This window comes from Dermacentor andersoni, chromosome 11 (assembly GCF_023375885.2).
Source record: "Dermacentor andersoni chromosome 11, qqDerAnde1_hic_scaffold, whole genome shotgun sequence".
Lineage (NCBI taxonomy): Eukaryota > Metazoa > Arthropoda > Arachnida > Ixodida > Ixodidae > Dermacentor > Dermacentor andersoni.
Window position 1 is genome coordinate 11,781,576 of NC_092824.1, and position 26,673 is coordinate 11,808,248.

The 26,673-nt window shown below is 45.7% G+C and overlaps 1 protein-coding gene across 1 annotated transcript in view; it reads right to left on the minus strand.

Annotated features, from left to right (window-relative positions):
* LOC126517671 (uncharacterized) overlaps positions 1-26,673 on the minus strand; it is a 228,286-nt gene that overhangs the window by 7,503 nt on the left and 194,110 nt on the right. Inside the window, exons 33-36 of the mRNA XM_055064380.2 lie at positions 25,606-25,777; positions 16,334-16,634; positions 14,669-14,933; positions 79-253 (exon numbers count right to left, since the gene is read on the minus strand). Coding sequence (XP_054920355.2) covers positions 79-253; positions 14,669-14,933; positions 16,334-16,634; positions 25,606-25,777 — 913 coding nt within the window. The remainder of the gene's footprint in view (positions 1-78; positions 254-14,668; positions 14,934-16,333; positions 16,635-25,605; positions 25,778-26,673) is intronic.

Genomic DNA, 26,673 nt, shown 5'->3' on the forward strand with positions numbered 1-26,673 from the left:
TGCAGCGCAGTAGACCAAATGATGCAGTACCAACTGGCTTAAGTTAAAGCCTTATTGAACTCCGAGAAGGGTACTGACATTGAAGTCACCAGCAGAAACGGCCAGAACCACCCTCGCTGCTTCAGTGCTGAAAGGCACGGTGTCCAGGGCATAGTCAAGGGTGAGTGCAAGGTCAGCGGCTGCCATCTTGCTGCTCTGGCCCACACTCCTCAGGAGCTTGCCAGCAGCCTCAGTGTGCGACACAAAGACATCCCTGAAATAAAGCGCGGCCAGCAAGTGTGTCAGGAGAACTTGTTCAGAGTGGCAATTTTTTTACGTACATATATTTACCACAGTACCCGCATAGCCATTGATAGGCGTTACAGTAGAGAAGGGGGAGAATAAGAACCAAAAAGTAACACGTGACATACAAGACAGCAAGCACATTACAACCTATTCATGATTATGCTATCGCAGGGTACAACTAAATGACATTTGGAGTGAAGTTACAAATACATTACCTGAAATAACTTATGTACTGTAAACGCTACATTCCATATAATTAGCAAACATACTATTCGGTGTCAACACTGTAAATGTGTACATAAAACAAATAATGCTGCCTTCTGTATGTAGGTGTAATAATGCATAAGGTGGATTTTGTGCACATTTGCTATGAATTGCACAGAAGTTACTTCCTTGAAAGCAGCACACTTTATTTGCACGTAGCAAATCATCTGTGTCAATTCTTTTGTATTTCAGTCCTTGTGAGTCCATGTGCACTGGCTATGTTGTTCTTGCACCAGGTGTTCTTATTGTACCAAGCTGTATGTTTGTTGCAATTGCCTGTAGTACTGTACCATGTTTTCAAACAGTTGCAGTCACTGTTGGGCCATCCGGAATGGGACAATGAACGAGAAAGTGTTGGGCACAGTTGTAAGCTGCATTTATTTCTTTGTGCAACCAGACCATGAGTAGCAGCATCACAGCCGCAAAACTGCACTTTATTCTGTCGGAATCTCCGTCACAGTCTTCCCAACAACCTGGGACCCGAACACGGCTCACTGACATTACTAACTGCTTACTCAGTGGTATGCTACAAACGTGAACATCTTCTTTTAAAGCCACAGCTTTCCTTAGCTACTCGCCCACTTGGATGGATGCTGGTCGATCTCGCAAAATGAAAACTATGAGGAGAGTCCACTTGGGCCACTAAGTATCTGCTGGCTGTTGCATTGCCGAGTAGGCAAAATCTGCACCGATGCCCCCAAACAGATAGCTTCAATGCTGGGTGCGTGACATACGTGGCAGAAACCAATACACTGTGGCGTGGTATGATTTGGAGTTGTGGTTGGCAGCAATAATTGCCACTGGGTGATTCCACGAGAGATCAGCACGGGTCCCAAAATTCTTATCCTAAATTCCATTGAATATGTCATATTTCATGCGCATATCGTTCAGTAGCACGAAAGTGAACTTGGCTGTTTCGGCAAATGGCTAATTTAGGAGGAAAAAATACTGAAATTCTTCAGTGTGGAGGGGCCATTTTCATGCACTGGTCATTCCGCAGATTCACAACAATGTGAAATACAAAATATTATGGCTTCAAAGAATACATCTTTTTATGTAAAATGTATATGTAAAGAAGAGTAAGCTAGTGTTGTTTGAGGATTCTGTGAAAAACGGTAGTGTTCTAGAAAAATTATTTGCTACACTTTTCAAAAGTTGCTATATTTACGAATTTTTATCTACTAAATCAATGCATGTAGCCTTTTGAAATTTGATGGGCTGTGAGACCCCAACCTGTTCAACAATTGTGCTGAATATTGTTGCTGTATAACAAATTACCATTTCTACAATTTGCCTCAAATGTGAAGTTTTGACAAAAATGAACACTACCTAAAATATAAATAAAAAAATAGCATCGTTAGTTTTTCTCATTATCTCGTAAAAAGCTGTTCACAGACATTGGAAAAAGGACATGTTGCAAAACATGTTGGAAAAAACGTGTTGCATTATTTTGTTCGTAATGTCAATATAGGTGGTTGAAATGAGAGCACATGATGATGACCAGATGTGCCAGAATTGCTTCTAACAACTAAGAGAAGTGCTGTACTTTATCGATGCCTCCTTAGCTAAAACAGCTGATGAAATTGTACTGGAAGAAGGCTAACTCGGAGGTCAAGAGCGGAGCATACACCCACTCGGAACTTTTCCTCACGTGCATCTGCAGAAGTTGCATTCGCAACACAGAAACCTTCGCCAGGTGCGGAAATAAACTCAAATTGGTGTCACTTCGAGGGCCAAATCTCACTTTGTAGGGTGTAACCAGGATTTGGACGCTTCAGGTAACAAATGCAGGGTGTGCAAGCAATGGCCTAGCAACATTAAAGAAGCCTATGATACATGCCCTTCCTACCCAGAGCGAATGCACTCGTTGACTCTACTGCCAAGTCAACCAAAGTGTCGAAAAGCCCAAGCTCTCGTTCCAAATCTGTCAGCCTATATGATATACAAATCCTGACGCTGCTGCGAGAAGCATGGAACATGGTCAGCACCAGACACCCATGAGAGAACATGCTTGAACCCAACCGACACCCAGACCGCTGTGGAATGTTATACCTAAGACGAGCATGGTTGTTCTTGGCAGAGCCTGAATAAAAAATATGTAGTATCCGTTTTACTTGACGGGAAGAAAGAGTATGCTGCCAAGAGATTTATGACCCGCTCAGTACGAGAGGCCTATTGTCTTTTTAAGTAAGCCAATCCGGATACATCGATTGGGTTCTCAAAGTTTTATTTGCTCCGGCCAAAACGGGCTCTTCCTGTCCCAAAAAAGGAAGTATGCCTTTGCATGTATTGTGCCAGTACCACACAGTGTGTTACTGAACTGAAGAGCTCACTGATGGTGCCTACCCAATTGACTACTCAAATAACTCATCATCATCATCAGCCTGGTTACGCCCACTGCAGGGCAAAGGCCTCTCCCATACTTCTCCAACTACCCTGGCCATGTGCTAATTGTGGCCATGTTGTCCCTGCAAACTTCTTAATCTTATCTGCCCACCTAACTTTCTGCCGTCCCCTGCTACGCTTCCCTTCCCTTGGAATCCAGTTCGTAAACCTTAATGACCATCGGTTATCTTCCCTCCTCATTACATGTCCTGCCCATGCCCATTTCTTTTTCTTGATTTCAACTATGATGTCATTAACTCGCGTTTGTTCCCTCACCCAATCTGCTCTTTTCTTATCCCTTAACATTACACCCATCATTCTTCTCTCCATAGCTCGTTGCGTCGTCCTCAATTTAAGTAGAGCCCTTTTCGTAAGCCTCTAGGTTTCTGCCCCGTACGTGAGTACTGGTAAGACACAGCTGTTATGCAGTTTTCTCTGGAGGGATAATGGCAACCTGCTGTTCATGATCTGAGAATGCCTGCCAAATGCACCCAGTCCATTCTTATTCTTCTGATTATTTCCGTCTCATGATCCGGATCCGCCGTCACTACCTGCCCTAAGTAGATGTATTCCCTTAATTTAAACACTAAACTTCTAGAAATATTTGGGGTTTAACAAAGCAAACGTCACTAAATTAAACTTGTACCTACCGCCCTAAACATGGCCTCCGAGATGCCATCATAGAGCGCCGACGAATCTCTGGGGCGGAGCGCTGAAGCGGTTAGTGCGACCAGACATCGCATCGCTCTGTTAGCGCTGCCCTCGGCGCACTGCCACGTTCGCTGTACTGCTAGTTTTCCTCCTACTCCCTCCCACAAGCGTCTCCTCTCCACAAACGTCACCCCCGTCTTCCACCCGGACTCTCCGCCTCCGCGCCAAGAGCTGCAACACAGAGGCGCCTTCCCCACCCACTGCATTCAGCCACCACTAAAAAGAGACGCGTTTTACGATGCTTGGCATCTTTCTTTCCCTCCCTCTAGCTCCTTTTTGCATCAACTAATAGCGCTTTCACTCGTGTGAACGACAAGTGCACCAGAACATACGTATGACCAGCCTGAAGTTAACTTATGCGAATTATTACAGACTGTGGAGCTAGGAGTCCTTGAATTCCGCTCAGCAGGCAGTACCGAGCGGTGATGCTTTCATTCCCAAACAGAAAAACTAATGCAGGCCTTGCTCCACAGTGAATTTTTTATATTTCATTTATCACGGCAAGACTATTCGTATCCTCCTCTTTTGGATATTTGACGTAAGGAAAGTGTCAGAAAACTAGTTAAACATCTCTTTACTACAGCGCAGATATATTGTTTACTCAAAATGAATTGGTCAGATATGAATTCAAAATTTAACATTTCGGAAGAACATGCGTGACGAGGTGATAACACTGAACGCACGCTGAGCATTTGCCAAAAGGCGAACGCGAATTGAACCAAGAATAGAACTACGGTTAGGAAAATGCATATTATGTGGAAACCGCTGGAAACAAAAAACAGTGGCGCAAAAAAAAGAGGACTAGAAACAGAATGAGCCCTGTGTCCTCGTCTTTCACGCCATGATGTTTTCCATGAGCCAAATAGCCCAAGCAAACGTTATGCGACATACTAAGAATTGCACTGCTGCAGGTCATTGGAAAAGGATCAAGCCTTCCTGAACGCATTCATCACCTATGCTCCAAGTGCTTTGTCCCCTCTCCCTACCTTCATGCTGCAGCACTTCAATGCAGCACATCCGGATCACCTACAAGTGTACACTGACAGGTCAGTAAGTCAAGAGGCAAGCAGCTGTGCCGCTGCGTATTGGATTTGCTTCACTGGATCTTCGCGATCTGGCCCTCTGGATCAGTTGGGCTTATCGAAAAATGCAGAAAGTGTCGCCATTACTGCAGCGCTTCGTAAACTGTGGACGTGTTCTCCTATCATGCTATCAGCCTCTCGGATTAGTCAGTGGTGCTCCAACAACTATCCACTGCATTGCATGCCAGCAAGTTTCAGTGGGTACCGCTACATGTTGTACTTGCAGGCAATGAAGTAGCAGATGAAATTAAGAGTGCCAATGAATCACCCCTTATCTATAGATAAGGCACTTCTGAGCACTTTGAATGTCACCTTACGATCCAGGAGTGCTTCAAGGAATCCAACACTCAGGTTTATGCCATTTCATAGCATGCTTAAAGCAGATCAAGTTTATTATTTCAAACTACTCCAGTGGATATATAAAAATAGGCTGCACACAATACCTGACGACAGTTCCACCTCATACCCAATACGTAAACCACACTATCTAAAGCCCGCCACAAGAACTAATTACGGAAGGCAAACATTGAATTATCAATTGATTAATATATTAAACAGTGATCACTTTAACGTACAATACACACAATCCTTCCACAACTTCAAAAATGACTGTAAAAACCTATTAGTGGGCAGTGACATTGCATTTTCATTTTGAGTAACTTGTGCTCATTCCTGATAACACATGTAACCTCAGTACAGATTTTTCTCAGCGCTTGTAAATCATATTTGCCTTTGTTTTGGCATTTACATTGTGTATCAATCTAAACCTTCGTTCTTTTCTGAAATGATTCTATGTACTGATCTATTTACTGTATATGCTATTTATTTTTGGGCCAATGTTTCTATGGTTTTCTTTTCTTTGTTGACTTCTGATGTAAGCCAATTTTATTGTTATATAATACTTATTGCATATGTATCTTCTGCTTTTTCGAAGTCTATCCCATTGAAGCAAAAGTAATGCTTTGGAGACATGTGTTCTGAATAATTGAATTCTTCGTTACTGTGTGCTATGTGTTAAAGATATTGACACGTGTACTTATATTTATCGGGCCACCCCGTTTCGCCGCCTAACAAATCTTATCGCACAGCGCAGGACGCGCTTGCATGTACCGAAGTTTCTGGAAAGTTATCGATGCTTCTATCCGCAGTCTGTTGTCGCCGAGCCTTGTATTATCTGATTTCATCGCGTGACTCGAATGTTGTAGAACTTTGTGGAAGGCATGCGGGTCCCAACGATTAGTCTCGAACATTCGACGACTGTTGTATAAAAGCCGACGCGCTTGACCCGCTGATCAGATTTTCGACGATCGCCGAGCGTGTTCGCCGCTATCGTTGTGCTATAAGTGTAGCCTGTTTTGTGGGCACAGGTTCGCCCAATAAAAGTTTGTTTTGTCGTTCACAGTATTGCTACTGTGTTATTCAACGTCACCACCACGTGACATCTGGTGGAGGTGCTTTTCGTTCATGTACCGGACGCCCCCGACAAGCCGTGATCCAAGCCCGGACCGCAAAGAGAGCACCAACGTAGTCCCGGAGCATCGAGCAAGCCGCCGTCTTCAACAGCTGCCCCCGGAGCACGGACTTCTACCTGAGAAGACCAAAAAGATTGTGGACAAGGCAACCCCAATGGCAACCCCAACGTCCCCCATCGTGCTGCAGCAGCCCAGGGAACCTCCGACATTCCGCGGATCAACATTCGAGGACCCGGAAACCTGGCTCGAAACGTATGAGAGGGTCGCTAAGTTTAACAGTTGGGACAGCGACGACAAGCTGCGGCATGTCTATTTCGCGTTGGAAGACGCCGCCAGGACGTGGTTCGAGAATCGGGAAGCCACCTTAACGACGTGGGACCTTTTCCGAAGCGGCTTCTTGCACACGTTTACAAGCGTCGTGCGAAAAGAGCGAGCCCAAGCTCTACTAGAAACCAGAGTGCAGCTGCCGAACGAGACGATCGCGATCTTCACGGAGGAGATGGCCCGTCTTTTCCGGCACGCCGACCCGGAAATGTCGGAGGAGAAAAAAGTTCGCTTCCTGATGCGCGGCGTCAAGCAAGACCTTTTCGCCGGACTTATTCGTAACCCGCCGAAGACTGTGGCTGAGTTTTCTGCAGAGGCATCAACGATCGAGAAAACTCTGGAGATGCGCACCCGGCAATATAACCGCCAGGGGCACACGCCGCAGTATGCCATCCAAGGACTGGGTTCGGACGACCTTCAAGAGACCATCAGGGCCATTGTGCGCGAAGAACTGCGCAAGGTCCTGCCTTCGTCGCAGCCTCAAGTAGCTTCGATCGCCGACATCGTGAAAGAAGAGTTGCACCGATCGCTTGGAGTTCCTGAGGTGCAACCACAAGTACCGCAGCCTCAGCCAGAAGCGATGACTTACGCCGCCGTCGCACGTCGTCAAGGTCCCCCTCCGCGACCGCGCCAGGGCCCTGCAACGCCCCAATTCCGTCGTCCGCCGCCGCCGCCAGTACGACCACCCGTCGCCCAGCGCCCGAGGGAAGGTGAACGCCCTCGTGACATCGCCGACTACCTCGCCGCTACTCAGTGGAGCCCTCGACGACCGTTCCGTTCGCCGTCACCAGGCCGCTACCTGTCGCCACAGCGCCGACCATACACTGGCCCAGCCCGGGGCCGGTCCGTCAGCCCATATCCGGAAAACTAAAAGCAGCAACCGATGGAGGTGCGGTTGCTGTTCGTCGAACTGACGAAGATCCTCCGCCGCCGACGAAGACGCCGAAAAGCCTATCTCGACGACATAACAACGACGGCACACCGCCGTCCCGACGAAGTCTGGCAGGAAAGAACACGCTGACGAATGACCACCTGACGACGCCACGTACCAACCACAGGTCAACGCGACGCAGCCGTGATCCGACGCCGAGGCCTAACTGTAACGCAAGACAAAGAACCACCGACCTCGACGTGCTTCTCGACGGCCACGCAGTCACCGCCTTAGTAGACACAGGAGCCGATTACTCTGTCATGAGTGGAACAATCGCAGCCCAATTGAAGAAAGTTAAGACTGCATGGGAAGGCCCGTTAATTCGGACCGCTGGAGGACACCTCATCACACCGAGTGGAATCTGCACGGCAAGAATTACCATTCATGACCGGACTTACCCTGCCACCTTCGTTATCCTGCAACAGTGTTCACGAGATGTCATTCTCGGCATGGACTTCCTGAATCAACATGGCGCAGTCATCGACCTGAAGTCGAAATCGATAACGCTGTCACAAGATCAAGCGATACCGCCGGAGAGCTGTCGTAGTCACCACGCCTTGAGTGTGCTCGAAGATCAAGTGAGCATCCCGCCGCGCTCCAGCATTATTATTTCCGTCGGCACTGAAACACCCGCTGACGTAGAAGGCCTCATCGAGGGCGACCAACATCTACTGCTCGACCGTGAAATTTGCGTCGCAAGAGGGATCGCTCAACTCCACGGAGGGCAAGTGGAAGTTATGCTAACCAACTTCAGCCAAGAGTTCAAGCACATCAACAAGGGCACGACAATCGCATACATCGAGGAAATTTTGGAAACCAGCAATGCCTTTGTCCTCTCGGATTCAGCCACATCTACCCCGATGAGCATTGTCCCCGAACCAGACTTCGACGTGAATCCAAGTCTTCCTATGAGTAAGCAGCAACAGATCAGAAGTCTTCTCCGACGATACAAAGACTGCTTTTCGACGTCATCGAGGATTCGACAAACACCAGTTGCAAAGCATCGCATAATAACCGAAGAGAGCGCTCGACCACTCCGCCAGAGCCCTTACCGAGTTTCGACGCGAGAACGTGAAGCTATTAGGCAACAAGTCGACGAAATGCTGCGCGACGACATCATCCAGCCGTCGAAAAGCCCGTGGGCCTCTCCTGTAGTCCTGGTAAAGAAAAAGGACGGAACCCTACGCTTCTGCGTCGATTATCGTCGACTGAACAAGATCACGAAGAAGGATGTGTACCCCCTTCCACGGATAGACGACGCATTGGATCGGCTCTGCAACGCTAAATACTTCTCGTCGATGGACCTCAAGTCTGGCTACTGGCAAATAGAAGTCGACGAGAGAGATCGCGAAAAGACTGCCTTCATCACGCCAGACGGCCTCTACGAGTTCAAGGTCATGCCATTCGGACTGTGCTCGGCGCCTGCAACGTTTCAGCGCGTCATGGACACGGTGTTAGCCGGACTGAAGTGGCAGACGTGCCTTGTTTACCTCGATGACGTCGTTGTCTTCGCCGGAAATTTCGACGATCACCTTAGGCGGCTTGCGACAGTTTTAGAAGCCATCAAGTCATCAGGGCTCACTCTGAAGCCGGAAAAGTGCCGCTTCGCTTACGATGAGCTTTTGTTCCTAGGCCACGTGATCAGCAAATCAGGAGTACGCCCCGACCCACAGAAGACAGCTGCCATCGCAAAGTTCCCGCAGCCAACCGACAAGAAGGCAGTGCGCAGATTCCTTGGCATGTGTGCCTACTATAGGCGCTTTGTCAAGGACTTCTCACGCATCGCGGAGCCGCTAACACATCTGACCAAATGTGATGTCGTGTTCAAGTGGGAAACGCCGCAGGCCAAGGCATTTCAAGAACTCAAACGACGCATGCAGTCGCCGCCGGTACTTGCACACTTCGACGAGGACGCCGATACCGAAATCCACACTGACGCCAGTAGCCTAGGCCTCGGTGCCGTCCTAGTCCAGAGGAAAGAAGGACTTGAAAGGGTGATATCGTATGCTAGCCGGTCGCTGTCAAAAGCGGAAAGCAACTATTCTACGACTGAAAAGGAATGCCTCGCCATCATTTGGGCTATAGCTAAATTCCGCCCTTACCTCTATGGCAGGCCATTCAAAGTCGTCAGTGACCATCATGCATTGTGTTGGCTAGCTAACTTAAAGGACCCTTCAGGACGGCTGGCGCGGTGGAGCCTCAGACTACAAGAATATGACGTCACGGTAATATACAAGTCCGGAAGAAAACACTCCGACGCCGACTGCTTATCGCGCGCCCCCATCGATCCCCCGCCGCAGGACGACGAGGACGATGACGCCTTCCTTGGGATAATAAGCGCGGAAGACTTCACTAAACAGCAACGAGCAGACCCGCAGCTAAAAGACCTCGTCGAGTATTTGGAAGGAAACACCGACGTTGTCCCTAGGGCATTTAAGCGCGGGTTGTCGTCGTTCACGCTGCAAAACAACCTGCTCGTGAAGAAGAACTTCTCACCAGTCCGCGCCAGCTACCTTCTTGTTGTACCGTCAGCGCTGCGTGCAGAAATACTGCACGCCTTACACGACGATCCAACCGCTGGGCACCTCGGATTCTCCCGGACGCTGTCGAGAATACAGGAAAGGTATTACTGGCCGCGTCTGACCGCCGACGTCGCGCGTTACGTCAAGACATGCCGAGACTGTCAACGACGCAAGACACCACCGACAAGGCCAGCAGGATTACTACAGCCGATCGAACCTCCTCGCCGACCATTCCAGCAGATTGGGATGGATTTGTTGGGGCCGTTTCCGATATCAACATCCGGGAATAAGTGGATCGTCGTGGCGACGGACTATCTCACCCGCTTTGCTGAAACTAAAGCTCTACCAAAAGGCAGCGCAGCCGAAGTGGCGAAATTTTTCGTCGAGAACATCCTGCTGCGACATGGTGCCCCAGAAGTCCTCATCACCGACAGAGGAACGGCTTTTACAGCAGAGCTCACGCAAGCCATTCTGCAGTACAGCCAGACAAGCCACAGGAGGACAACTGCCTACCATCCGCAGACGAATGGTCTCACGGAGCGCCTGAACAAGACCCTCGCCGACATGCTAGCAATGTACGTCGACGTCGAACACAAGACGTGGGACGCGGTCCTCCCGTACGTAACCTTTGCGTACAACACGGCGGTGCAAGAAACAACGCAGATCACGCCGTTTAAACTGGTTTACGGCAGGAACCCGACGACGACGCTTGACGCCATGCTGCCGCACGTAAGTGACGAAGAGAATGTTGACGTCGCTAGCTACCTCCAGCGCGCCGAAGAAGCCCGACAGCTCGCCCGCCTGCGAATCAAGAGCCAGCAGAGGACCGACAGCCGACACTACAACCTCCGACGACGCTTTGTCGAGTACCAGCCCGGTGACCGTGTTTGGGTTTGGACCCCTATACGCCGACGAGGACTGAGCGAGAAGCTCTTGCGTCGCTATTTCGGACCGTACAAGATCATCCGACGTATTGGCGCACTGGACTATGAGGTCGTGCCAGACGGCATTTCGCTGTCACAGCGGCGCCGCTCACGACCTGAAATTGTCCACGTTGTGCGACTCAAGCCGTACCACGAGCGTTGACGAACTTTGGGACTTCGCGTAACTGACCTTTGGACTTGATTTCTTTTCGTTGTTTTGTTAATTATGTTTAATAAGTGTCCTTTTGTGTTTCGCTCTCTTATATTTGTAGCATCGGGACGATGCTTTTTAAGAGGGGGGTATTGACACGTGTACTTATATTTATCGGGCCACCCCGTTTCGCCGCCTAACAAATCTTATCGCACAGCGCGGGACGCGCTTGCATGTACCGAAGTTTCTGGAAAGTTATCGATGCTTCTATCCGCAGTCTGTTGTCGCCGAGCCTTGTATTATCTGATTTCATCGCGTGACTCGAATGTTGTAGAACTTTGTGGAAGGCATGCGGGTCCCAACGATTAGTCTCGAACATTCGACGACTGTTGTATAAAAGCCGACGCGCTTGACCCGCTGATCAGATTTTCGACGATCGCCGAGCGTGTTCGCCGCTATCGTTGTGCTATAAGTGTAGCCTGTTTTGTGGGCACAGGTTCGCCCAATAAAAGTTTGTTTTGTCGTTCACAGTATTGCTACTGTGTTATTCAACGTCACCACCACGTGACAATATGTTTGGCAAATATGTATGTGAATGATATGCCAAGCTGCCTTGAACTGTAGGGGCGCAGAGGCTCTGTCAGGCATTTTGCCTTTACCTCTGCCCCCTACACGAAGAGAATCCATGAAACAAACAATAAAAAAAAAAATAGAGTAATAACTAGCTCTGCAAACAGCCCAGCTTGGGCCTTCAAGGTTGGACAAGCTTCTCCACTCTGCACTCACTGTGACAAAATTGGTGACGCAGAACATTTCATCTGGTCCTGCCAATACTTAAACGAAAAGAGAAATGCTCTACCTGAGGCTCTGCGCAGATTACAATTTCTTCATGAATGCGTGAAACAGGTAGTGTTTCCCAAAAGACCCAAGTTTCTGAGAGAGGAAGTGTCGCACCTCTTTCCAGCTTTTCTAAGAAACTGTGAACTTTTTGTTAGGTAGTAATTTAACAAGTCCCTTTCTTTATTTTTTTAAAGAGGCAACAGAACAGAGCAATCGCTGGCACTATCTGTCAGCTAACCCTGCCCTAACCAACACAATCGCAACCCCCACCACCGCATCTTAGGTTATAAAATGATGTTTCTGATGGAGACATGGCCAGTATGACAGTTTTAGAGACATTTACCTGCCGTAGAATCTGTTACTTGTGTACATGCACAGGGAGTTCACCGTTAAATCCGCAGCAAACAAAGAAGTACAAACCTACACTAACAGAAAAAAAAATTATCTACACTGCAAGCTGCGCAAACTTGCTGTTACATGAGCCATGTAAAGGTTGTTCTGTTGACGTATCTTTAGTCGCATTTAAGAGAATGAGTGTTGTACAAAACCCACTTTTAGGAATAAGCATTAATCACAAGGCCAAAATTGCTTTTCTGTCGCAATCATGGTCGAGTTTAGGCAAGTCACAGTCTTATGCATGTTCTTTTTACCCTGATGTCCCTTTTTCTTGGCACCTTGCTGCATGCTGGCAAATCTCTCATTTCTACCACCTATACTGTCATTACAAACAAAATAATGCAGCATGTTTTTTTATGTTCTTTTTCCAGTGCCTGTGAACAGCTGTTTACGAGATTTTGAGAAAAATTAACGCTGTTATTTATTTTTCTTTTTTTAAATAGTGTTCTTCGTCAAAACTTCACATTTGAGGCAAATTGTAGAAATGGTAATTTGTGATACAGCAACAATATTCAGCACAATTGTTGGACAGGTTAAGGTCTCACAACCCAACGAACTTCAAAAGCTTACATGCATTGGTCTAGTAGATAAAAATTCGTAATTAATAAGACTTGGAGACTGACAAAGGAGCTTGAGAACAAGTTAAGGACCGCGCAAAGAGCAATGGAATGAAGAATGCTATGCATAAAGTTAAGAGACAGAAAGAGATCGGTTTGGATCAGAGAGCAAACGGGTATAGCCGATATTCTAATTGACATTAACAGAAAAAAAAGGAGCTGGGCAGGACATGTAATGCACAGGATAGGTAATCGTTGGATCATTACAGTTACAGAATGGGTACCAAGAGAAGGGAAGCGCAGTTGAGGACGGCAGAAGACTAGGTGGAACAATGAAATTAGGAAATTCGCGGGCGCTAGTTGGAATCGGTTGGCACAGGAAAGGGTAATTGGAGATCACAGGGAGAGGTTTTCGTCCTGCAGTGGACATAAAATATGATGATGATGATGATGGTTAAAGAGAAAATTAGACACCCACCCAATCGTAGCAATTGCTACAAAGGAAACACCCGTACAGGTTCCGCGAAAAAAGCCTCGCAGTTGAAGAAAAAATGTGTCCTGGTCCGGGACTCAAGCCCAGGACTACCGCCTTTTCAGGGCAGCCACTCTACCATCTGAGCAAACTAGGCGGCTAGCAGATGGCAGGACAAAGTTAAACTTATCAACAACTCGAAGCAAAGGCCAGAGTTTTGACGTAATAGTTCTGCAGAAACCCGCAAGGTTTGCGGGTTTTCCGCCATCTGCAGTTGGTATGACATCAGTGTAATTTCAGCTCATACATTTTATTGATCAGATTCGTAGTGAAAGGACATGGTACTCTCAAGTAATTGCACATACAGCTTCTTCTATTCCCATATGCAGTTGCAAATATGGGGTTTCCCAGACATGTTTCATTCCATGAGCACTGCCCATGAATGAATGAATGAATGAAAGTGTAGCAAGTTGGTAGGGACGCGTTACTGCATGGCAGGCATGCAATGGTGGACACAATAAGGAACCAAAAAGACATCAAAAGCACCGACCGGTGTCTGTGTTGTTGTTTCTTTGTCCCCTCTCGTGCCCATGTTTGCATGCCTGTCTTCAAGTTACATGGATGAAGCTTTTCATGTCCTGTTAAACACAATGATAAATAATGTGGTGGGTTGGGATGTTCATGCTACATCCTTGATTTTCATATCTTCTCACACCATTCAAAGTGCACTTCACAGGTGGTTTTTGTTGTTTGTAGCAACACAGCGGTCTACATCAAAGTTGTGTCAATTTTCACAAAAGCTGATGGCAAGGGCATGACTAAACTGCTTCCATACAGTTCTGCACACATCCAACTTTATATTCGAGATGAATACCTTACATAACAGCTCCAGAGTTAATTCTGAAACAGAGAAAAGACCATCTGCAGTATAATGCACGAGAAGGGGTGTTGGAGGATAAAAATCTTTGTCTGAGCATTTATTCATTTGCGTCACCTGCCCACCTGCCAGATGCCTGCATTTAAGTAAATATTGTGACTGATATATATATACAGTGTTACATTTTATATCTTCTATATTTATTTATTTAATTTATTTATTTACATATACTGCCATCTTGCATAGCAAGATATTGCAGGAGTGAGTGCATTTATATGTCAATCAATTGAAGAATACATTTTAGTGGCAAAAAAAAAACAAGCAATATAAAAAACAATATCAGGAAGAGCTAGGGGCTAACAGTTTTCTTCTTCCGGATGCATACCTATGCTTTAGGTGCAAGTTTATTTCTCACTAATTCAAGGCTGCATAATGTTAAGGTGCCTCTGAGCCTCTTTGCATCTGTTTAAACTCACTTGGCTGTTGTGCGCAGGTGAGGGCTCCGGTAGTGGTGACCGTGGCCACCACCACTGAGCACAAAAGCGTACTTGGTGTTGTGACCATGTGCCTTGAACGACGCGTCCACAGCATCCACCAGCTTCTGAGTGCCAGCAAGCACCAAGGTGGCCACCCGAGGATCGAACGAACTCTCGGCCAACAGCACGACCACCTCGATGAGAGGCCCAGACTTGACACGGAAGGTCTTCTGGCCTTGTGCTTCTGGCGAGTTCAGGCAATGGTCTGCATCCAAAACACTTCTTGCATTCAAGCACTGGCTGAAATGAAAGTCGTGTAGCTGATTTTCACTCATACTTAGTGAGGCCAAAGTCTCTAGTTGTGATGAAGCAGGAACAGGCAAATGGGGTTGTTGTGCCATGGGTCTTCCAAGAAGTCGGTGACAAAATCTTTTTCATTTTTGTCACCCATTTTGAACACCTCGAGTTCCATCATTCTATTTTACGCACCAGGTTATTCTCCTCCCCAACTCGAGGTTGGGGACTGTGCACTTGTAGGTGGCCAGTGATTGCGGGCCATCTACCTTCGCTGCCAACGCCAGTTACCTGTGATGGCTGGCTATCGGAGAAGCTTGCCATCGTCACAACCCCGTAACTGCTTTGTTCTCTCTCTAAGCTCATGTCCAGCCAATAGCAGAGACTATCAGTGGACATCACGAGCGGCTGCTTGAGGCACTGTTACAATGCATATAAACGCTGCCAAAGAAAACAGTTGCCCCGATAAAGACAAGTATAGACCCCTTGTAAAAGCAGTGGCTCCAGCGACATTGCCTGTTCGAGCACCATTGATCACACCACGTGGTGTGATCAGCACAGCAAGAATATCCACAAGATAACTGAACAGCTGCCACAAGTGTGAATGAAAAACAGAAGTTTGTTGTTTTCACTCCTGAGAAAAGGAGGAGCCTCACCCGCTCAGGGATGTTGTGGTAAATGGCACCTGGTTAGAGGTTATTTACACGATAAAGGTTGTGTAAGACATCAACTAAGCTTTAGTGCAAGTATAAGTGCGCTTCATTGATGATAATGAAGCCATTAACCCTATCTGGACCTGCTTATTCTCACAATGCCACTTTAAGGCTGTCTTTCGTAATTTTATAGAACTGTACACAAACATTTTTTTTTTAATTCTGGGGTTTTAGTGCATCAAATCCACAATCTGATTATGAAGCATGTCGTATGGGGGACTCTGGATTACAGAAAGGTTGAAAACTGAGCTTGTTGGTACATTGCTGGTAACTTGGGAACAGTGCTAAATAATGGAACTGTTAGCAGACTAACAAGTTTATTTTAAATAACATATATACTGTTGCTACACATATACTACATTGTTACAAAGGTATGGGTACATTATGGGTATCATGGATATGTCATGCAGCATCGCAACAATGGAAACTTGTTGCTAGTCTATGTTCATGTGTTGTGTTTCTTGTTCTGTCGTTTAGTGCTGTTCCCAAAGTTAACAACCGTGCATCAATTTTGACCACCTGGGGCTCTTTAATGTGCACCTGTCACACAGATAGAACTGCCAGAACGTCATGAAATGTGCCATAAATTTGCCCGTCTGACGGGCAAATTCATGGGCAAATTGAGTCCTGCTGGAATGCAGCTTCAGGGGTGGCTCACCGCAGTGCAGGTTGTCGACCCAGTAGCCATGGTGAGTGCAGAAGGCCGCCATGGCATTGACGCTGGTGCAAGTGCTTGCACGGTGGCTGACGTCCCAAGAGCAGGCATCCTGGAACAGCTCCTCCATGTTGGTTTTCATCAGGCAGTGCTTGAGGGTCTGCGGCACCCGTTGGCGGCACTCCTCCGTGTTCTCCCGCATATTCTTGATGGGGTTGAGCAGTGCCCTGCACTCCGCATAGCCACTCATTTCGTAGCCAGCGGCAAGCTGCGCGGCGTCCTTGGCGACTTGCCCATTGGGAAGCTGCATTCGAAAAAATGGTACGTCAATCAATCAACTCGTTTATTCCAGTTTTTTTTTTTTTTTTACGAAACTGAAGTCCATAAGAAAGAAAGCAACATCGCAGTACCGCCTGATTGGCCTTGCCACCCCAGAAAGTCAGCAGACAGAGTATATGAAAGAAATCTGCATGACAAAAGCTCACAAATACAACGTGATTAAGCACAACAATGAAACTAATGCGCGAGCGCGCGCGCCCCCAAACACACACACACACGCACGCACGCACACACGCACACTAACAACTTTCAGAGGCATGGACATAATGTTAGAATGATATTTTAGGTAACACACGCTCTCATAATCAGATTGTGGTTTTGGCAAGTTAAACCCCAGAATTAAATTAAAGGTAATACATGCTCAAATTTATTTGTCAGGCATTGGCAGATTAAGAAATTTAGGTATTATATATTTTAACGTAGGAAAACCATAGTTAGTTCTGCATTGGAGCAACAGGAAGGCATCTGGGGTACTAGTCAAATAAAGTGTTCTTTTGACATGATAGTTCTGCGGAAACCCGCAAGGTGGAGAGAAGTAATTAATAAAGGGGAAATGAGACATCCGTCCAAACCTAGCAAATTGCTACAAAGGAAACCCATACGGGCTCCTCAAAAGAAAAGGCCTCACAGTTGAAAAAAACATTCGTCCTTGTCCGGGACTCAAACCCAAGACCACCATCTCTCCAGGGCAGCCCCTAACCAGGCGGCTAGCAGATGGCAGGGTGAAGTCAAATTTATCAACAACTCTTTCTTTTTTATTCGAGGAACCCAAATGAGATATGGGTTTTCTATGTAGCAATTTTCTACGCTTGGGTGGCTGTCTCATTTTACCTTTATTAAAGGGCCCTTGAAACAGTTTGGACAAATTTTGTAGACACGTAGGGTACAGCTAAAGTTAATGCATTACACTTTGTGTGAAACGTCTCATATTAAGAGAGCTACGGACGATTACAAGTTACCCTCCTCCATAGTCATGTATTTTCTCCTCAACTCATTTGCTGAGTGATTGGGGCTAAGCTCCACCTTCACTGGCTCTGCGTCATGATGGCACATTGTGTCGTCGACTTCCGGTTCTCTAGGAACGAGCGCGCGAAGCCTCTTCAAACTCTTCGCCAGCTGCTTGGAAGTCGACCGGTCGACCTCAAGCGAGAGCTATCGAAGCAGCATGCGTTGCGAGCATTCTGTTGCAGCGCCAAACATGTCTCGTATTCTGGTAACCACAGGCGAGCTGGGCGTTTCGACGGATGGCTAGAGGCACAAGCTCTATGCTCAAGCTGGTGAAGGAACTTTAGCATAGGCATACGTGAGCTGCCTGATCGGTCTCCACAGTCCAGCCACCTGTTGGCGCAGAGCTTAACCAGCCAAACAAAGAGCTCTAACCAAGTGTAAAACATTTTAAACATTTACAAAAACAATGTGTTAACGATTACACTCCTACGAAAAATTTACATCAGCAGCAAAGAATACATTTCGTTACTGCTACTGTGGGTGGTTGAGCTCTTTGCCACCAGGTGGCTGCACTGTGCAGACCATTCACATTTGTGCTTCTGCTCATCCTGTGAAACGACACGGTCAAGCGGCCAGGCCTTGTCCCCTTGCGTTTGCGTTTACCCTAATACCGGACTCGCGAAACGCTATTGCATTAGTAATCTTCCGGTGTAAAGTGGCGGCTGCAAACGCGCAAATCCTGGTGCCCATCGGATAGTGGCATGCCCAATGCGCTGCAGCCAGTCCGCTCGTCTGCTGCCTTGCAGAGGGACACAATGTCGCAGCTCGACATATTGACAGTCGCTACGTTTTCAATCCACAACGCAACAAAGTCGAATCATAGTGCTCGCGAGAAGACTGAGACTGACTGACCACGGAGCTCTCGTCAAAACTGAGCACGTTGTAACACAAGCAAACAATGCTTGCTGGCTGTGTGCCGGATGTGCCTAAATGTAGTGAGGAATTGTTCATGTGCACTCTCTTTCTGTTACTTTCTTTTTATAGAAACAAATTAACTAACATTCCAACTATTACGAACGTAATTTGTGCACCATAAAGGAGGAAAAATTATTGATGACGCGCCCTGGGCAGCCAATCGGATAGCTCGCCCTACTGACGTCAATTGGCTGATTTATGCCATATGGGCAGGGTTGGCTGAAAATTCTGCCAAGCAGTGTGCTGCAATCGGCAGCGATGTACATTTTTAAAGTTACACGCTTTACGCGGAGTACTTAGATGCGTCAATTAATGATCAGAAGGACCTACTCTAACTACTCAGTATGGTTGTACAAAATCGTCAAAATCGTTTAAGGGTCCCTTTAAGGTATTCTTTGCATGCAAGTGTAAAGACATTCGTGAAAAAAATGTCATTTCTGGCAACTGTTCATTTGCCAAACATCTTGTCTTTGATCAAAAAGTTCCGTTACAGGCAAAACATTAAACCATTCATGAACGTAAGCAGTGTGCGAATCATAAGGTGCATTAGCAATAATTCGTAGCATTTTCTTTTGTAATGTGATAAGTTGTTTGAGTATTTGATCCAGTGTTGTTGCCCCAAATAAAAACCACAGTATCTCAAAGATGAAAATAAAAAGGCGTAATACAAATCTAGCTTAGTCTTTACAGGTAGTATATATATATATAGATTACAAGAAGCGATACCTACAGCATGAGAAAGAGTGTGGCAAACTTGTTTTAGACTCCTGGCAAATTGTACCAAGCATTCAATCTGCCAAACTGGGACGGATTCGGTGTAAAAACAAACAGGGACTGTCTCATTGACCTGCAGTTTGCAGTTGACTAATGCGCTGCGCTGAGATTGTTGGTTTTTCATTATGCCATGCCAGTGCTAGGGGATAGGACACAAGTTAAAGGTGGCAGAGTCATGTTGTGTCGCTGCTGTCCCGTGTCTCTCGTCCCCTACCACTGCCATTGCATAATTGCAAGTAGGAGTTTTCCTATTCGACAACACTGGAGGTGGCCTCAGACAATTGACTGAGCACCTTAGCTGGAAAAGTTTGAAGAATAAAGTAAATAAGCTTTGAACTTGGTGTTCAGCCTTTTAAAACGTTAATGAGCATGTTTAGCTAAGCGAAGTAGTCATAGTGGATTCAAATCATGATGTAAATCTGCAGATAAATAAGAATGACTTAGAATGTGGGAGGTTATCTCAAGTCGTGAACTACAGCATATTGTAGCGGGCACTTTACACAGGTCAAGACTCTATTACAACAGCCTTGTCATCTCCTCTCCATGCACAGCTTCCTCACGCCGCAGTTTCCCATTTAGCCCCTAACACTACTAACATCCTTCAAAAGAAAAGTACAGTCGGCCACAACAGCTTATAGAGCAAGGGTTCCATGAACATTTTTAATTTCCACTCTAGTCAGGCATGTGCTTTAAATTAAAAGAATCATGGTATAGATTTCAAAAGCAACTAAAAATTGAAACCGAATTAGAAACTACGTGCCCAGGCTTCACATGAAATCGGCTTTCAAACAAATCCCATGTCCTCTAAATTTTTGTGGTTGACTGTATATAATCATACCTGCCATTCTGTAAACTAATTTATAGAAAACCTATGGGCACAACACTGGAGAGGGGGAATATAACATGTATCTTTAATGTTTTCCCCGCGTGAATACCTTTTGTGGGATACGATCAAGCTTTATTTGTGGTGGTTAACATTTATAGATGCAGCACACAAGCAGCAGTAAACTTGCAACAGCAGAGACTGACACGCAACATATTCTTTTTAGATCACAGTGACTTTTTCAGTGACTTTGCTGTTGCCGATCTTGCCTGCTTCAGGAACTTGTCTGAATAAGCTTGCTTGAATTAAGTGTCTCTGGTGTCCTTTCACCATCAGAAGGCTTCCAAAGGTATGGTCAGAGTCCGGTGAGCTTAAATTCTCCACAACATTTTTTTTAAACGTTGAGATGCAACACTCGTTCCATTGTAGAATGACCCCAAATTCATTAAATTTACGGAAAAACTTGGCAGAGTTGCCAGGTATGCCTAATACATGCATTCTGTCAGTACTAACCAATAGGGTGGAACTTGGAGGATAACGAAAATACTTGGCAATATGCTGAGGACTGTGCAACATGACAGGTGTCATGTCGAGCAACAGGAAGATGACAGTATGGATTAGAAAGTAAATTATATATTTATTTACATTTTGGAGAGGCGTAGTTAGGTGATACAGTGCGCAGAACAAATAACCAACAGAGAACAGAGAACGGAATGAGTAATTTGAGAAGCAAAAGGCAATAATAATCACAAGAGGATTACCAGGAGCAATGAGATTAAAAATTGTGTGGGCTGAGAATAAATGGGATCCGCCTCCATCCAAAAAGAAAGTTATAATAGGCTGATGATTGATAATGATAACTATAATGTCGTATGCTTCTGGTTTTGTTTTTGCAACCTGCAATTCATTTCTACTTGTAACATTTTGTTTCAATTTCAATTCTGTATCACATGTATGTCGTCATCGAATCACTTGTAAATGTCACACGCTCAAATAATAAAAACCAGATGCTGCTAAGGCTGGGCAGTCAACAATCAGAGAATGGGCTCTGTTGTTTTCAGTCGATGCGCCACACAGTCCGTGAAGTTAGTTCGGGTGTGGTCAGATATCTACACAGCCAATACCACAATAGCAAAAATAATACATGTAAAAACACGGTACCATATTGTTACGGGGAGGAAAAGACGTATAATATATTTACAGGTTATATACAGAAGGATGCTTCGGATGTCACTCAATATGGTGACCGAACCACGTGAACATTGCCGAATATCATCGTCTTCTCTCTCTTCATCTTCATCGCTGACAGCACCTCGTAGCATGACCCCCGGCGGTGAAGGCGCCGTCCCGGTGCTTGGTAAGTCCAAGTGATCTGGCTTTAGTCTTGTGACGTGGACAATGTCAGAGATATCAGAGATGTCATGGTGATATCGAGAGGTTCAGTTTCATACGTGACATCAGTTACTTTGCGCAAGACACAATACGGGCCAGAATATAGGGAAATCAACTTCTCAAAAAGACCAACGTGTCGTGATGCTGTCCAGAGGAGGACCATGTCACCAGGGTTGAAATGGGCATCGCAGTGGCGGGCGTCACAGAAACATTGTTGCTTTTCCTGCAAAGCGCTGAGACACCAGCAGGCAATTTCACGTGCATCTGCAGCTCTAGAGATAACATCAGGAGCATATTCTGATGTTGTGTGAAGAGCAGTGGGGAGGAGCATGTTAAAAGGAAGTGCAGGGTCTTGACTGTATAAAAGAAAAAGTGGAGAGAAACCTGCAGAATTGTGCTGGGACGTGCTGTAGGCAAAGGTTACAAAAGGGAGGACGGCATCCCAGTCCTTATGGTCAGCGGACACGTATATGGCAAGCGTGTCTGTGATAGTTCTATTAAGACACTCTGTCAGCCTGTTGGTCTGGAGGTGATACGCCATTGTAAACTTGTGTTGTGTAACGCAGGAGTGCAAGATGTCCTCAACAACTTGTGACAGAAAGTACTGTCCTCGGTTGGTAAACAGTTGTCAAGAAGCACCGTGGTGAAGTATTACATAAACACTGGCGATGCAAGCCCGATACACCGATGACCCTATCATGTATCCTCCACTGAGCACCAAGTCATACAGAAGGATGCTTGGGGATGTCACTCAAGATGGCGACCGAACCACGCGAACATCACCGAACATCGTTGTCTTCTCTCTCTTCCTCTCCGTTGCTGACGTCACCTCGTAGCATGTCATCTAAGAGGCATACTCATGCCATGTCATTGTCATGTAAGAGGCACACTCTTTAAAAAAATGCAAGCCTATTCAGGCCTGAATCTCTTGGGTGTGGCCAGTAAACAAGTAAACAACTGCAAGATAAATAACTGTACTATATCTACTTTTTAAGCTGAAAGCCTTAGAATCTCTATGTTTCAAGGTCGCATTGTACGGTACAGAAAATATCATGTGACTCAAGGAAGGCCAGAAGCGAACCAAAGCATGTCCAGCTGTATATAAGAAATAACTAATGATTAGCAAAGTTAATTAATGATTGAGTAGTGATTGGATTAAGGTGTATTATGGAGTATTAGGGTGGATTAAGATTAATGAAGGTGAATTAAAGTCGATGAAGGAGGATTAAGGTGGATTACAGTAGGCTTCACAAGGCTTTTGTTTTGTGTCCCTTAGGCTAAGGATACCTGGGGATTTCTTTTAAAAAGAGGTGTGTTTGCTGCCATATATGATGCCTTGGGAAGCCTTTCTTTTACCTTTGTCCATCACTGGCACGTAAATGTGGAGCTAGACCAACTGGACTGGGACTGGGACCAGCTGGACTAGGAGACGTGCAAAGGCGAAGGTGTCTTCACAGACCCAGGGTCAGAGGCCACAATACACTTATGGTGGCATGACGAAAAAAAGAAAATATGAGAATCCCATCAACTGTGGGATTTGGTTTAACCCTTTACTGCAAAATTTTTTGCTTCCTCAAAATATTATTCATGGAGTTGTAGGGAAGCATAACAGTACCTGTACTCCCATGGAAACTTACTTTAGCGAATGTCTGTGGTTTCAATTTGCAGAAAAAGGGTATGTTGCATATTTGAAACAATGTGCAAATAAAGAAGAAGTTGAAAGTAAAAAATAGATTTAGAGCGATTCATACTCAGATGCTTATTTGCACGAGACCATCATTGGTGCACCTATGATTTAGTGTGGAACAAAGAGAAGCACTTGTACATGCTTGTGCAGCACAGGTGGTTCCCACACTTCGTGCAGTACGTCATGCAGATTCCTGCGCAGCCAGAAAACAATGCAGTGTTTTCGAGTTATTGTCAAAATGTAGAACATCGAAGCACAGACGTAAAGCTGTGCCCGTGACGACGTGACACGGCAACGTGCGGAGGCACAGCGTACTTTTGAAAAGAAAAAAGGAAATTCGACCAGAGCACATCTTGTCCACATATTGAATCGAAACGGACTTGCACTCGTGGCTGTCGTGACTAACTGAATAGTGACTGTCTTCACTATCAGGAGGAATTGCTGGGCCATACCAGCGTTTCGGAGCCATTTCACTTTTACGAAGAAAATAAACCATGTACACGTTGTTGAATTTGTGCAACATAGCAACGTTCTGTCGCCAGGAACAAACTATTCCGAAACGACAATGTTTTTTTGAACCTACAGAGTCAGAAGGATGTGGAGCATAGCGTAAGAATTTTTTTTGAGCTTTCTCTTATGGAGAAATACATTTACAATTTGTAAAACTTACCTATATCACTGCTCGCAGGCGTGGGCAGCCTCCGCCATGTTTGTTTTGGTAGAAGATGCGAAGGATTAGCACAGATTGCAGCACATGGTGGCGCGTTTTACAGACCAATGTTGCGGATATGCAACAACATGTACAGGCAGCTCCAAACTGACTTTGCTTCGGTTTTTAACGCCGTTCATCAGAATGTTGTGTAAATGCAACAAGGTGCAGTAAAGGGTTAATAGCTTTCACTGGTGTTAGTGAGAAACGCTGTTGATGTTCAGATGCAATTTACCACACAACAAAATTGGACATGTTCTTGCCGGGAAGTGCCTCCCTCATTGTAAATGCATGGTGCTCCAACACTATAAACATGGCCAACCTAAACCAGTCTATTGCATACTGAATATGAACTTATCCTGTACGAAGATGCCTGTCAAAGTACTTGTCTGCACCTGTAAACACATGCTTATGAACAAGTGTGCACTCTCATTCCCAGGCATCCACCTGTGCACATCAGTACAGCTCTATTTTGCGTTTCTAGATGAAATGTTTGCCGCACCACTCAGTGCTCATTGCCCCCTGACATGAACACAGATTGTGCACCATGCCGCAAGAAACTGAAAGCTGCAACAGCATTGTGGTGCCGTCAATGCGGTACTAGTGTAATGTGGAGGCAAAAACTAATTGTCAGCGGGCACTGGCCTAGTGGGCAGTGCTGTATTCATTAGTTAGTAGTGGGCTTGTGTCTGTTTGGCAAGACAGCGAGCATCCGAAGAGTGGACAGGAGAGGCAAAGAAAAAGAAGCTTCACTTTAAGGAAGGAGAGATGCGACAGTATTACAATGTTATCCATGAGGCCCTAGTGTGACACAGAGGCAAGACTAGTGGGTATTATGGTAGTGCGGTCGATGTCAGTGGGTAGCGTGGTAGTGAACTTGTGTGTACTCGGTAATACAGCCAGCACCCAAAAAGTGAGGAGAAGAGGGAAATAAAGCTTCACTGTAGAACTGCTGGGGCAGACATGCGAAAAGCTAATGGGCTGTTACTGTCGATAGTGCCCATGTGCATGCTAGGCAATGTGGGAACTACCCAGGCTTAGTGCACAATATATGTGTGAAGCACAGAACATGTGCAATGCACACATTCTCAGGGCAGTGCGCAGTGGCAGGCGCTGACTACGGGGAGTGGCACATGTTGCAAGAACACTTACATGCAGGAGGAAAGGGTTACAGGACGAGCCATGGGGTACCGGGAGATGAGTATTGTGACAGTTGGTCCACCAGCTTCCCTCCAACAGGCTATCAATTGTAGAAGTGGTGAAGAGGCCAAGGAGGGGCTCGATATGCCTTCATGTAACAGTGCAGCGCAGCTCGTGTATGACCAAGTGCACACTTGGGAAAGGTGGGTGCAGCAAATGCGCGAATAATTATCGAAATATTTTTGTTCTTCAATATCTATACCCCAATTTAGAGATGCAACCCTTATAAAGAATACACAATATTATATGGCAGTTACAATATCAAACAATTATTCCTACTACAGGTTCCTAGCCGCAGCTAGTTTACAATGCCTACAGTTTACAAAATGTGGACAATGCTCCCACAGAAAAGCGTCCACTGAGACATTCAACTTCGCAATTTCTTACTGATTCCTCAACAGCGTATGTCATGTAACAGAAGCACTGACCTCATATTCATTGCCAGCATTGCCATCTGCATTGCCAAGTGTGCCAAGAAGGTTGCCATGGTGAAACTGGTCCAAAACGAATGTGCAGAAGAACTTGGTGGCATCGCAATAAACGGTCAAGCCATGTCCTCGAACTCTCACTAGGTGACCCTCCCGGTACACATCCACTTGCCTGCGCACGATCACATCAGATGAAGTGATACACCAATCTGCTGAACAAAGCTCAACATCAAGGATTACAATGCATAACCCCTTTAGGTGCCAATTAATTCTGCTCATTGAAAATTTAGTTTCACAACATTTCTTGAGCCTTCAGAATCATGAAAAGTGCAGAGCTACAGAACAAATGAATAAAAGCAATTCTTCTGTGAGATTTGTCATTACAGAATGTAGGCCGCATGTGAGAACTTTCTATGGAGAATGTCAAATATGAGAACATAAACCAGCATTTTATGTCTGCCATACTTAGAGAGCACCTATTTAGCCACTTGAAAAGTATGCCTCCCGTAATACATTGTGAAAAGGCAATGAAAGAAGTGAACTCGTTACATGATGACATACTGACATCGAGAGCAAGCACCTAGGCTTCTGCTTTCCAACTCGTTAGGCTGAAACACTTTGCATGCATTATTCAAAGTTGCAGCACAGGTCAAATCAGAAATGTTTCAAGATGTATGCGACACATTTTAAGCATCATTATTCTCTAATACTTGCTGCTGGGCTAGGTGGTTCATGATTTAAATCAATCAGCTCTTAAATGATTATTTTCATCAGTGCATTGCTTTTGATGCACTACGCTGGCATGCACAATTGTGGACACATTGCCTGAAGGGGACGAAAAAGGAATGTAAACCCAAATAAATAAAACAATAAATAAAATAAACTGACCTCATGCAAGTGTATGCTTTGGTACGGGTACGTTTATTAGTTTCAGCAGCACACGAATGCTACAGATATACAAGTATCATCCTCAATAGTATCAATCTTTTTACCAGGCACTGATGGTTATGTCTGTTTTCAGGTACAAATTACTCTCAACAGTAAAGCAATAAAAGAAACTGACATAAA